The sequence below is a fragment of the Sarcophilus harrisii genome, chromosome 4 (assembly GCF_902635505.1).
Source record: "Sarcophilus harrisii chromosome 4, mSarHar1.11, whole genome shotgun sequence".
Taxonomy (NCBI): domain Eukaryota; kingdom Metazoa; phylum Chordata; class Mammalia; order Dasyuromorphia; family Dasyuridae; genus Sarcophilus; species Sarcophilus harrisii.
Genome location: NC_045429.1, coordinates 393,191,592 through 393,204,085, shown reverse-complemented (window position 1 = coordinate 393,204,085; position 12,494 = coordinate 393,191,592). Strand labels below are relative to the sequence as shown.

The 12,494-nt window shown below is 40.4% G+C and overlaps 1 protein-coding gene across 4 annotated transcripts in view; it reads left to right on the top strand.

Annotated features, from left to right (window-relative positions):
- Window positions 1-12,494, top strand: part of BCAR3 (BCAR3 adaptor protein, NSP family member) — a 167,099-nt gene that overhangs the window by 132,437 nt on the left and 22,168 nt on the right. For all 4 annotated transcript variants that reach the window (XM_031967097.1, XM_031967098.1, XM_031967099.1 and 1 more), the window contains 3 exons: window positions 2,838-3,280; window positions 8,360-8,463; window positions 10,923-11,575. In XM_031967097.1, the coding sequence (XP_031822957.1) occupies window positions 2,838-3,280; window positions 8,360-8,463; window positions 10,923-11,575 (1,200 nt within the window). The remainder of the gene's footprint in view (window positions 1-2,837; window positions 3,281-8,359; window positions 8,464-10,922; window positions 11,576-12,494) is intronic.

The following is a 12,494-nucleotide window of genomic DNA, read 5'->3' as shown; positions in this document are numbered from 1 at the left end:
GACAACTCTAAGATACCACTACACACCTGTCAGATTGGCTAAGACGACAGGAAAAAATAATGATGATTGTTGGAGGGGATGTGGGAAAACTGGGACATTGATGCATTGTTGGTGGAGTTGTGAACGAATCCAACCATTTTGGAGAGTAGTTTGGAACTATGCTCAAAAAGTTATCAAACTGTGCATACCCTTTGATCCAGCAGTGTTACTACTGGGCTTATATCCCAAAGAGATTATAAAGAAGGGAAAGGGACCTGTATGTGCACGGAATGTTTGTGGCAGCCTTTTTGTAGTGGCTAGAAACTGAAACTGAATGGATGTCCATCAGTTGGAGAATGGCTGAATAAATTGTGGTATATGAATATTATGGAATATTACTGTTCTGTAAGAAATGACCAACAGGATGATTTCAGAAAGGCCTGAGAGACTTTACACTAACTGATGCTGAGTGAAATGAGCAGGACCAGGAGATCATTATATACTTCAACAACAATACTATATGATGACCAGTTCTGATGGACCTGGCCATCCTCAGCAACGAGATCAACCAAATCATTTCCAATGGAGCAGTAATGAACTGAACCAGCTATGCCCAGAAAAAGAACTCTGGGAGATGACTAAAAACCATTACATTGAATTCCCAATCCCTATATTTATGCCCACCTGCATTTTTGATTTCCTTCACAAGCTAATTGTACAATTTTTCAGAGTCTGATTCTTTTTATACAGCAAAATAATGTTTTGTTCATGTATACTTATTGTGTATCTAATTTATATTTTAATGTATTTAACATCTACTGGTCATCCTGCCATCTAGGGGAGGGGGTGGGGGGTAAGAGGTGAAAAATTGGAACAAGAGGTTTGGCAATTGTTAATGCTGTAAAGTTATCCATGCATATAACCTGTAAATAAAAGGCTATTAAATTAAAATAAAGAAAGAAAGAAAGAAAGAAAGAAATTATTTGTTATATGTAAGGATACTAGGGGAATTGTGTTGCTAAAAGACACCAGTAAAAATTCATGTTAAGGGTCAGCTAGGTGGCCCAGTGGATAGAGCACCAGCCCTGAAGTCGGGAGGACCCGAGTTCAAATCTGGTCTCAGATACTTAACACTTCCTAGCTGTCTGACCCTGAATAAGTCACTTAATCCCAATTGCCTCAGCCAAAAAAAAAAAAAAAAAAAAAAAATCATGTTAAAAATACAATCAAACTCAACAGAAAAACAAGCAGGGAATAGAGTGGGGAGTGAGGATGGAGATAAATAAGAAAGAATAATAATATTGGAAAGGGAATAGTCCCTGGAAAAGTTTCCTCATCTTGAAAGGAATGGGGTGAGAGAAACAAAGAACTAGAATCTAAGGGGTGCCCATCAATTGGGAAATGTCTGAATAAATTGTGACATATGAATGCCAGGGGATGTTATTGCTTCATGAAAAATGAATGCAGAAAATCCTAATAGTTAATGTTACTATTACAGAGTGAAATAATAAGGACCAGGACAACAATATTGTAAAGAAATACAACTTTGAAGGACTTAAGAACTCTGATCAGGGAAATGACCAACTATATCTTCAGAAAACCTCTTATGACATATGTTACTGAGAAGCAAAAGACTTGAGGTGCAGGAGGTAGCTTATATTTATGATCATGGTTATGGAATATATATTTGAATGTGGATTCAGTTTGCTTGACTCGCCTTATATGTAACATGAAGGTTTTTTTTTCCCCCTTTTTGTTTCATTTGTGAATAGAGGGCAGGGGTTATAGAATAGAAGAAGAGGTTAACAACATATATATCCCCCAGGTGGCCATTGTAATATTTTTAAAACGTATAGAAGAAAAAGTAGGCAATTCAAGAAGGAAGCACAGACAGAACAACTTTGAAAGTAATATGTAGAATTTATATTACATATGTAGTTTTTAATTATAGTTTTTCCTCCCCAAAAGCAAGCAGTTTGAAATGATTTCATAGTTTGATATATAGTCTACTTTTTATGTTCTGCTGAGCATTTGGAAATGCCTTTTTTGAGGGAGTGATCAGAATAAAAAAAGTAAAATTACTTTAAAAATATTATGATCTAATGATGGACAGAATCAGCTACACCCAGAGAAGGAGCACTGGGAAATGAGTGTGAACTGTTCGCATTTTTGTTTTTCTTCCCAGATTATTTTTACCTTCTGAATCCAATTCTTCCTGTGCAACAAGAGAACTGTTTGGTTCTGCATACATATATTGTATCTAGGATATACTGTGACATACTTAACATGTATAGGACTGCTTGCCATCTGGGGGAGGGGGTGGAGGGAGGGAGGGGAAAAATAGGAACAGAAGCGAGTGCAAGGGATAATGTTGTAAAAAATTACCTAGGCATATATACTGTCAATAAAAATTATTTTTAAAAATATTATGATCTATATGGTAATTTCTCTTTTACCTAGATTATTTAGTTAGGAAAATACCCCTATTCCATGACCGTGGTAGATAAAATTGGATTTGCATTTATTAGACAGTGGAAAGTCAAGAGAGCTTAGCGAGCAGAAAAAGACAAAGAAGTAGACAATTTTGCTGATGATACATGTAAAACATATAAATCTTGTTGGAAAAAGTTACCAGAGACTATTTCTTCCTCATTCTGTTCCAAAAAGTTTATTTGCCTAATATGAAATGAATTTCATATTCTTGTAGTCTACCATTTTGAAAAAAATTGGAGAGCACAAAAGGAAATTTTAGCATCACCAGCAGTTGTGTCTGAAGAAATGTGGGTAATTAATGATAATGATATGGTATAGAAGATTGACTCTCCCGTTTCTCTCTCCCATGTGGTTTTGTTCCAAAGGTATCAGAGAGTCTTGTGCAGCGAGATGGAGACTTCTTGGTACGGGATTCTCTCTCTAGTCCTGGAAACTTTGTCTTGACCTGTCAGTGGAAGAATACAGCCCAACATTTCAAGATCAGCAAGACAGTTCTCCGTCTCAATGAAGCTTACTGCCGTATCCAGTATCAGTTTGACCAGGAAAGTTTTGACACCATCCCAGGTTTGGTCAGATGCTACGTGGGGAATCGTCGGCCAATATCCCAGCAGAGTGGGGCTATTATTTTCCAGCCCATCAACAGGACTGTACCACTGAGATGTCTGGAGGAGAGGTATGGTACTTCTCCCACCCGGTCAAGGGAATACAGCCTCTCAGAGGGAAAAATGGAAACCACAAAAAGACTGAGCCTCAATATGTGCAATGTGCCATCTCGAGAACAGAGTTTGGCCAGAGGAAATCTTCTAAGGTAAGTTCATTCTAATCAAGCCTAGAGAGAGATAAAGAGCCTAAGCTGCTGTTTTGAGAAGTGAGCAACATGTGAAAGCGTATAAGATGTTCAACTAAATTTAATTAAAAAAAAAAACACATAAAATATTGGTTGTAGGCTAGACCCTCTGCTTGGCCCCAAAACCCAAACAGCCCCCCATCACAAGGAGCTAGGATTCTCCTGAACAGATACAACACATACACAGATCATGGGCTTAGAAGGGACCTCAGACTTGTTCAACCGCTTCATTTTATAAATGTGTAAACTGGAATCAAGGACAATGGATTTGACCAAAATCATCCAGATAATCCACGATCAGGATGATTTCAACACAGGTTCTTTGTCTCTTTGTCTCTAGAATCCTTACTTTTCCCACTATACTATTAGAGATAAGTGAAAACAATACATATTCTAAATAATACAAGATAATTCAAAGAGGGAGAGAGCATTAAAAAATGGAAATGGATGGCTGAGCCAAGGCCCATGTAGGAGTCAACATCAGAAACTTCCAATAAGAGTAGGTAAAATGTTAAATGTACTCTGGCTTAGAACCTCTCAAGGATTGGTGCAATATAAGTAAAATAGAGAGATAGAAAAGTAAAACAAATGTTCAGGGAATGGTAAGTAAATGAATATGACTTGGGCATGGAATTCCCTTAGGAATCAGGAGTGGTAAGTTGGATAAGAATATGGAAGGTCTTAAATTCTAGGCAGTAGCCACTGGAGAGCTATTAAAAGTTTCTGACATGTGACAGATCAAGGTGATATTTTAGGATTATTAATCTGCAGGGAAGGAGGGAGGTAGTAAAGTGTTTGGTGAGCCAGGCTTGGACCCACAAACACCTCAATTCCATAATGAAGTAGATGATGAATGAGCCTTGAACCAAGAAAGTCCAAGGTTCCATTGAAGAATGGATGGTGAGCCATGATTGGACCAGGAAGCCCTAGGTTCAAGTCCCATCTCTTACAGACACCAGCGGTGAGAAGCTGGGCAAGTCATTTAACTTCCCATTGCTTGGGGCAGCTCTCTACAAGGCACAGAGAAGATGCCAGAATGCATTTCTTAGGAGTTTTCTTATCCAGTCCTTATCCTAGTCTTAATCTTCTGGCAGCCAACTGGTTTAGTGAATATGGCTGAGCTCAAATCCAGCCCCAGACACTTATTAGCTATGTGACCCTGGGCAAGTCACTTAATCTTGTTTGCCTCAGTTTTCTCATCTGTAAAATGAGTTGGAAAAGGAAATGGTCAACTACTCCAGTATCTTTGCTAAGAAAAACCCATTTGGGGTCATGTAGAGTCAGGTGCAATTGAAAAATGACTGGCAGTGTGTAGAATAATGAGGAAAGAGCTGATAGACACACCAGTCTCTCCTATGCTGCTATTAATCTTTTAACCTTCTTACTTCCTGGGGCTAGAGTTTCTTTATCTAAAGGTTTATTTTGCCCAAGTACTTGGGGCCACTCCCACCTTGCCTTTTGAAAAAGCCAGGAATTATTGAATTAAATAATTTAAGATTCAATCTCATAATATATCTTCTGCTTTCCTTCCTTTGTCCCTGCATTTCCACCTCCTGGCATGTCCAGTCCAATCCTGTCTGAGCAGCCAAATCGTACTTAGCTTTTAAAAGCCAGACCAAACCTCACCTTATGTAAAGCCTTTCTTAGATATTTTCTGGCTAAAGGATTATCTCCTAGTCTCTGATGAAATAAGGTTGATGGGAATGGAAAGAAATGTATGAGAGTATTAGGAAAGTGAGACTTGGTGACAATCTGGATATAAAGGAGAAGTCAGGTGGCTGAGGGACATGGTGCTATCACTAATAATCATTAAGAGAAGTGAATAGTTATTTTTTAGGGTTATTGAATTAAAGGAAATGGTAGAATACCCAAATGGAAATAATCACTCGACAGTTGGAAATTTGGGTTTTGAGTCCAGAGGAGTAATTAGGGCAGTAGTGTAGGAAAGAATGCATCTCTAAGGAAAAAGGCCTGAGGGCTAAAAATTAAACTTTAGTCACTTTCAGATGGGGACAGGACTCGATAGCATAATAATTTTTGAGCTTGGGAGACAAGTGTGGTCATCTGGTTCATCCCATTCATTGTGCAAATAAGAAAATTGAATAAAATTGGTTGTCCCAAGGCCACACAAAAAATGGGCAGAGCTGAAATTCAGACCTAGATTTTATGATTCCAGAGGCAATACCCTTTTTACTGTGCCATGCTGTCTCTTAAAAGAGAAAAGATGAGTTTAGAGGAGTAGGAGAAAAAGAAAAGGAACTGCATTAAATTCATATTCTTCACCCCATAGTCAAGTATTGGTTGGTATAGTTATATTATCTTCTAGTTGGAGACCACTGGCCTTTCTATAAATTAAAGAAATCTTTGATTTATCATATGCTCTCTCTTCAGTTAGGGAAAAGTTAGGTCCAAAGAGATTAATTGGCTTTTCCAAAATTTCATTACTTTTCAATTAAAAAATAATCCTAGTTCCATGATCCCCAGTTTAAGTTTCTTTCTTTATTTCAACTCATTTCAAATGACTCTCTTTAAGTTTAGAAAAAACTTTATCAAAGCTGAAAAGTAGATGCCAAGAGACTGGACTTGAATAGCTAAATATAAGCACCAAGGAATAGTATAGATAGCTAATAGTTTGATGTGATACCTGAGACTTAGGCACATTAAGGATAAGCGTGAGTTTTTGTAATTAGTGTAAGGAAACTAGAACTGAGAGTGGGAAATTACCTTCTTTGTAGTAATAATTAAAAATTCCTGTTATGGAAAATTTGCTGGACAAAGACCAAGAAGAATCAAGAAATCAGCGTGTAGGAGTTGCAGTGGACATTGGTGGGGTCATTGAGGCCCACCCATAACTGCCCAAGAGTCCTCTCCACAATTGCAGTCCAAGAGGAGCTGTCCAGATTTTGCTTAAAAATATCTAGGGAGGGAGAACCTGCTATTTCCTCAGCCCAGTCCCCACTGCAATAATTCTAACTGTGAAGAAGTTTATATTAATCTGAATCTTCTTTTTTATAATGTCCACTCCTTACTTCTCATTCTGCCTCTTGGGATCAAGTAGAATAAATATAAATTTTCACATGATAATTCTTCAGGTATTTGAATGTAGCTCCCTTTTGTCATCTCTACACCTTCTAAGTCATTTTCCCTCAAATTTCCAATTTTTTTCAACTGATCCTTACATGAGTGGATTGCCCTCCTTTGGGCTACCTGTAGATTATCGGTATCCCTCTTAATTCATGGTGTCCAGAACTGGCATAGCACAGAACCTTGGTCACTGTACTTTTCAACACAGACAACTTTTTTGATTGCATTATTACATTGTGGACAGTTATCAAGCTTGAAATCCACTAAGACCCCTAGATTTTTTTTCAAACAGTACATATTTTAAGCCATTCCTTTCCCTGGGTTCTAATCCTGACTCTACTATTTATAGTCTGTGGGCCAAGTCATGAACACTCTCCAGAGCTCAATCTTTTTAATTGGCAGGTATGGGAACTGGTCTGTAAGATCCCTTTTAATTCTAAATTCTGTGATCTTAGGAATTAGGATCTGGAGGTATAAAAAGGTGTGTGTTGGTATGCTTGCCTCTGTGTATGTATACTGGGGAATATTGTAGTGGGAATGGAAAAAAAAAGGGCTTAGGGCTCGGAAATGGTTAAAAAAAGTTCTCCAGGTGGCCGCATCTTGCCCCATGCACTAACTACCTGGGAGTAACCGTGAACTCCAGCTGGAGACTTCCTCCACTCCTTCTTCCCTGGCAGACGGCGGCATGTGACAGCGTCCAGAGCCAATGACCGGCATTTATGATGCTGTCAGGTTACATTCCAGACCCTGTTCCGGGATGGGACAGGATGGCCAGGCTCAGCTGTCTTGCTGCAGGGATTGCTTGCTCCGGAGTTAGAGTATCACTTTACTGAAACTATTTCCCCTTCTCTGCCCCCGCTTATCATGGAGGGTTTGCTGGTTTCGAGGAATGCCTCTGTTGTTGAAAGGTTGGGGATTTTTTTTTCTTTGAGGCTTACAAAGGTAGGAAAAAAAAAAAAAAAGAATTTCCCTCCTCCTTTCTGAGGGCTCTAGGGCCACCCTTCAGGAATGTGCAGAGCCAGTGGCATTCAATTGGCTGGGAGTAGCTTTGTAAAATGTAGCTTTGCAGTCAGTCTCTCTTTTAATTTAGAGGGATTGTTCCTGGTTCATGGAAAAGAAGCCCTAATTAAGTCCTTCAGCGGACCTTGCACTGCCTATCAATTAATGTGCTGGGGACTCTGAGTGACTCTGGAGGAGGAGGAGGACTTGGATTCAAACCTTGTCTTTCTGGTGCTTACTTGGCGTGACTTTAGGCAAGTCACTTAACCTAAATTTCTTCTTTTTGAGAGAGAGTCTTTTCAGTCCCTTCCAATTCATAGTCTCTAAGATCCAGTACTGGTCCCTTGGGAAAAAAAAATCTCCCCCATGCTCTCACTAATCAATCCTTGTCAGTGAGGGTGAGCAAACCAAAAAGGTTTCTTCCATGACTTTTATTGCTGTCTCTGGGATACTGAGATTTGCACTGAAAAGGATGTGACCCAGGAACAGCTTTGAAACTTGTAACTCAGCGGTAGCGGCTGTTGACACAGGGAAACTGCTGTGAAAATTGCATGTTAGTTAAAACGAGTCATTTGCCCCAAGTCTGCAAGTAATTTTAGACTTTGTTGAAATGGTACATAGTAGTTAGCTTGAATTTTCCTGGGAGTATCCTGAAATTTCCCCCTCCTTCCCTTACCCTCAGCCCCATTCAACAGGATGGGACAGGTTGGATGAGCACATACACTAGGATTTAAATCAAGCTGCCCTGGCTTCCCGGGGGTTGAGGGACTAAAAAGGGCACAAGTAACAATTGAGTTGTCATTCTTTTAATTGTTTTTTCCTTTAGATCAGCAGATTTCACACTGCTAACCATAGTGCTGTTTTTACTGCTGATTTTTAAAAAAAATATATGATGCTGCTTGATTTTTTTTTTTCCTGCTGTGACATATTTCTACCTTCCTTTGTGTCTCTCTTCAGAAATAAAGAAAAAAGTGGGAGCCAGCCTGCATGCCTGGATCACATGCAGGATAAAAGGTCCTTGTCCCTCAAGGCCCACCAGTCAGAAAGTTACCTGCCAATTGGTACGTCCTCAGGAATTCAGACTCCAAGGGAACCGCTCCCATTTTCACTCCCTTTCTTTGCTGGCACAACGGAAGTGGTAATAAAAATGGAAAGGAAGGAATTAGCATTTATATAGCCAGCCTCTGTGCTAGAGCGGTGTTTACAGTGCTATTTTTATCCCCATTTTACAAATTAGGAAACTGAGGTCAACAGGGTAAATGGCTTATTAAGTCATAGTGAGTGTTTGAGGTTGAATTTGAATTCAATTCTTCCTGACTCCACAGCCAACACTGTCAGCCCCCAGCTGCCTCTAAATAATTCACACTTAAATATTAGTATTTCAGTTCAGTTGAACATTTTTAAGTATTTAGTACATGCAAGGCAATGTCCTTAAAGGTGTATGACAAATCTTTACAGTTTCCCCAAAGTAGGAAGAAGAGCAGTTATTATATAGCCCTCTTTTATAGCTATGGAAACTGAGATTGAAGCAAATTGTTCACAGTCACACAGCTATTAAGAAAAAATGGAATTTGAACTTGGATGATCAGTTTTCTTGTCTGCTTTTTCCACACTACAACACTGTGTGCAACAGAAGGATGAGCATTTTTAGATTGAATTAGCTGATTCGGACAGATGCTTAATGGTCCTTATTTGTAAATTTCTTAGGATCGCCCCTTTACCCCACCATCAGTTTGTATTTTTATGCTTGTCCATTCTTAGGAAGCTAAGCCCAGGAAGTGTTTAAAGGGCATTTGTGAGGATGTTCCTCCTCTGTCTTGAGAGAGTCACCCATTTCTATCTGAGCTTCATGGCATCCTCTATCTGCGGGTTGTTTTTGGAAGTACAGACCCAGCGTAGCGTGTGGATCGCTCCACCTGGAATCCCTGACACTGCCCCTCGATTTGAATCCTGCCTCAAGCACTTAACTTGTCCATCGGCTGATTCTCAGTGTGCTGACCCACAAAATGGGGCTGAAGAGATCACCGTTCTCAGGGGGCTGTTGTGAGGCTCTGGTGGAATAATTAATAGGTGTAAAGACCTTTGACGACCTTAAAGTGGAATGTGAGGGTGGACTCCTGTTAATATTCTCCCAGTGTTTGGTGACATTAGGAGTAGGAGGAAGTGGTATGAGGAAATGATGCACTAATGAATCAGGAGAAAAAGCAGGAGGCAGCTAAGGCTTTAATGCAGGGGTCCTCAAACTATGGCTTGCAGCCAAATGCAGCAGCTGAGGACGTTTATCCCCCTCACCCAGGGCTATGAAGTTTCTTTATTTAAAGGCCCACAGAACAAAGTTTTTGAACAGTCTGAGGGACAGTGAACTGGCCCCCTATTTAAAAAGTTTGAGGACCCCTGCTTTAATGGATTTAACATCGGGAAAATCTGATTTTGAAACCTGCCTTAGTTGTGTGATCCTGGGCAAATCATCTTACCTCTTTCAGCCTCAGTTTCCCAAATTGGGGGTAATAATAGCATCGACTTCAAAGGGTTGTTAAGAGAATCAAATGAGAGGATGTCTTATGTGTTTTTGCCAACCTTAAAGCACTGTGTAGATATTAGCTTCTCTGAGAGAGCAGATGAAAATATTTGGGCGTCATCTTTTTTTTTCTTTTTTTGGCTTAGGCCATTGGGGTTAAGTGACTTGCCCTGGGTCACACAGCTGGGAAGTGTTAAGTGTCTGAGGTCTGATTTGAATCGGGTCCTCTTGACTTCAGGGCTTGAGCTCTATCCACTGCACCATCTAACTGCCCCAGGGCTTCACCTTTTCATAGAGCTAAGCTTGGGGAAAACCAAAGGTCTCTTTCCCAAATTGAATCCTCTATAGCTGCTTTTCAGTCTCTCCATGGCCCTCCTTATGGATGGTGACTGAGAGCCCCTCTTGCTGAGTGCCTTACAAGCTTCTTTTTCTTATGAAAGATCAGCTTCCATTCGTATATTGAATGGAATAATCCAGACTTGACTAGATTAACCTTGTGTGAGTGGGAACACAGGGTATTATTAAGAGGATTCCCAAATAACATTATTAGATAGCAGACAATAGGTATTAACACTGGGGGATGACTCCCAGAAATGGCATATTTTAAATTAGCTGGCTTAGTCATTGAAATTCTGCTTTTCCTATTGGGGATGAAGTCTACATAACAGGGACTCTGGAAAGGAACCTGGAAATGTAAATAAAACACAATCTTGGAATGATGGTAGTTTAGGAAGGGATCTTAGAAATTAAGCCCAACTCTCACTTTACAAATGAGAAAACTGAAGCACTGAGATGATATCATTTGCCCAGTCACAGTCAGCAAGAATCTGAGGGGAGAACTCGAATTCTGATCTTTTAAACTCCTAGGTCTACAATCTTAGTTGTCATAGTGTTTTTCATGCTGAGTTTGCTAGAAAGGGGGGAGGCTGTTTTTATTTTTGTTTGTTTGTTTTGTTTTTCCTACAACTGGGCTTTTTTTTGACCCTCCTTTTTTAATTCTAGGTTCTAAGCTGCCACTCCAGTCCTCTGGAGTAGACACAAGCCCCTGCCCAAATTCCCCGGTGTTCAGGACAGGCAGTGAGCCGACACTCAGCCCCACGGTGGTGCGGAGGGTTTCCTTGGAAGCCCAGGTCCCCGGGGAAGCCCTGCGAGGATCGGACAGCCAGCTGTACCCCAAACCTCCACCTAAGCCCAGTAAAGTGCCTTTCTTCAAGCCACCTCCGTCTCCTTCCACTTGGCACAACTTTGAGGCAAACTATTGTGAACTCAACCCTGCCTTTCCCCCTGGCTTCTGTGGGACAAAGCAGGCTCTGTGTCCCCAGAGCGGCTGTGGGGAGCCCCCGAAGACCAGGGAGAACGGGGCCCTCTCGTTCCGAAACTCTGGCACCAACTATCTGATCCTGGACGACGACGCTCCGAGGCCTTCTCGGGCCCTCTTGGCTGCCCAGATGGAGAAGGGACAGGAAGGTGGCGGGGTGTTTGTGACACCCTTTCTGGAGACAGTCTCTTCCTTCAGACCCAATGACTTTGAATCCAAACTCCTTCCTCCTGAAAACAAGCCTCTGGAAACATCAATGTTGAAACGAGCCAAGGAGTTGTTCACCAATAATGATCCCAAGGTTATCGCCAAGCACATGCTGAAGATGGACTGCAAGGTAAATACTTAGATCTGTTAAAAAAGCACAAAAAATAATGATCTTCCCATGTTTTCACTTAACCGCACTTTCCTTTCCTTTCTGAGTGATTTGCTTATGGGAAACTTCTAAAATGGCTAAAGATGCTGTTCCTCAAAACGGGGAGAGGTCAGAAGTCTTTCTCTTTTGGAAAGAAGCTTGTGGACTTCCCCCAGACAGTCCGAAACATCATGAAAAAAAAAAGCACAAAAATAATGATCTTTACATATTTTCACTTAACCACACTTTTCTGAGTGATTTGCTTATGAGAAACCTCTGGAATGGCTAAAGATGCTGTGCCTCAAAGGGGAGAGAGGTCAGAAGTCTTTCTCTCTTGGAAAGAAGCTTGTGGACTTGCCCCAGGTTGGTACAAAAGCCCAGGGATAAAACTGGCCAACTATTTATCTCACACCCTCTAGTGGTATTAGGAAATTAACACTAGAGGTCTCCTTTCCTGGCTGGTAGTTATTTGTACAGATTTTTAGAGAAAGTCACCACAGTGATCATCTAGCTCAGAAACCCTTAACTTTGTGTCACAAGACCCTTGGGCATTCTGATGGAATCTACAGATTCCTTCTCAGAATAATATTTTTAAATGTATAAAACACATCAGATTACTAAAAAACCTAATTATGTTAAAAGTTATTGAAATATATTTACACACACAGTCGCCAACTCATGTATTTCAGCTTTGTTCTCAAGCCCAATCTAAATGTCACTTCCTCCAAAAAGCTCCTTCTGTTCTTTCCAGTCAAAATGCCTTTTTGTCCTGTGTATCTCAAGAGCACATTTTCTATGCAGTATTTTATTTTATAGTCACCCATGTACATGGGCTATCACTCTACCAGACTGAAAGTTCCCTGAAAGCAAGAGATGTGTCTTGTTTAAACATTTTATCTCA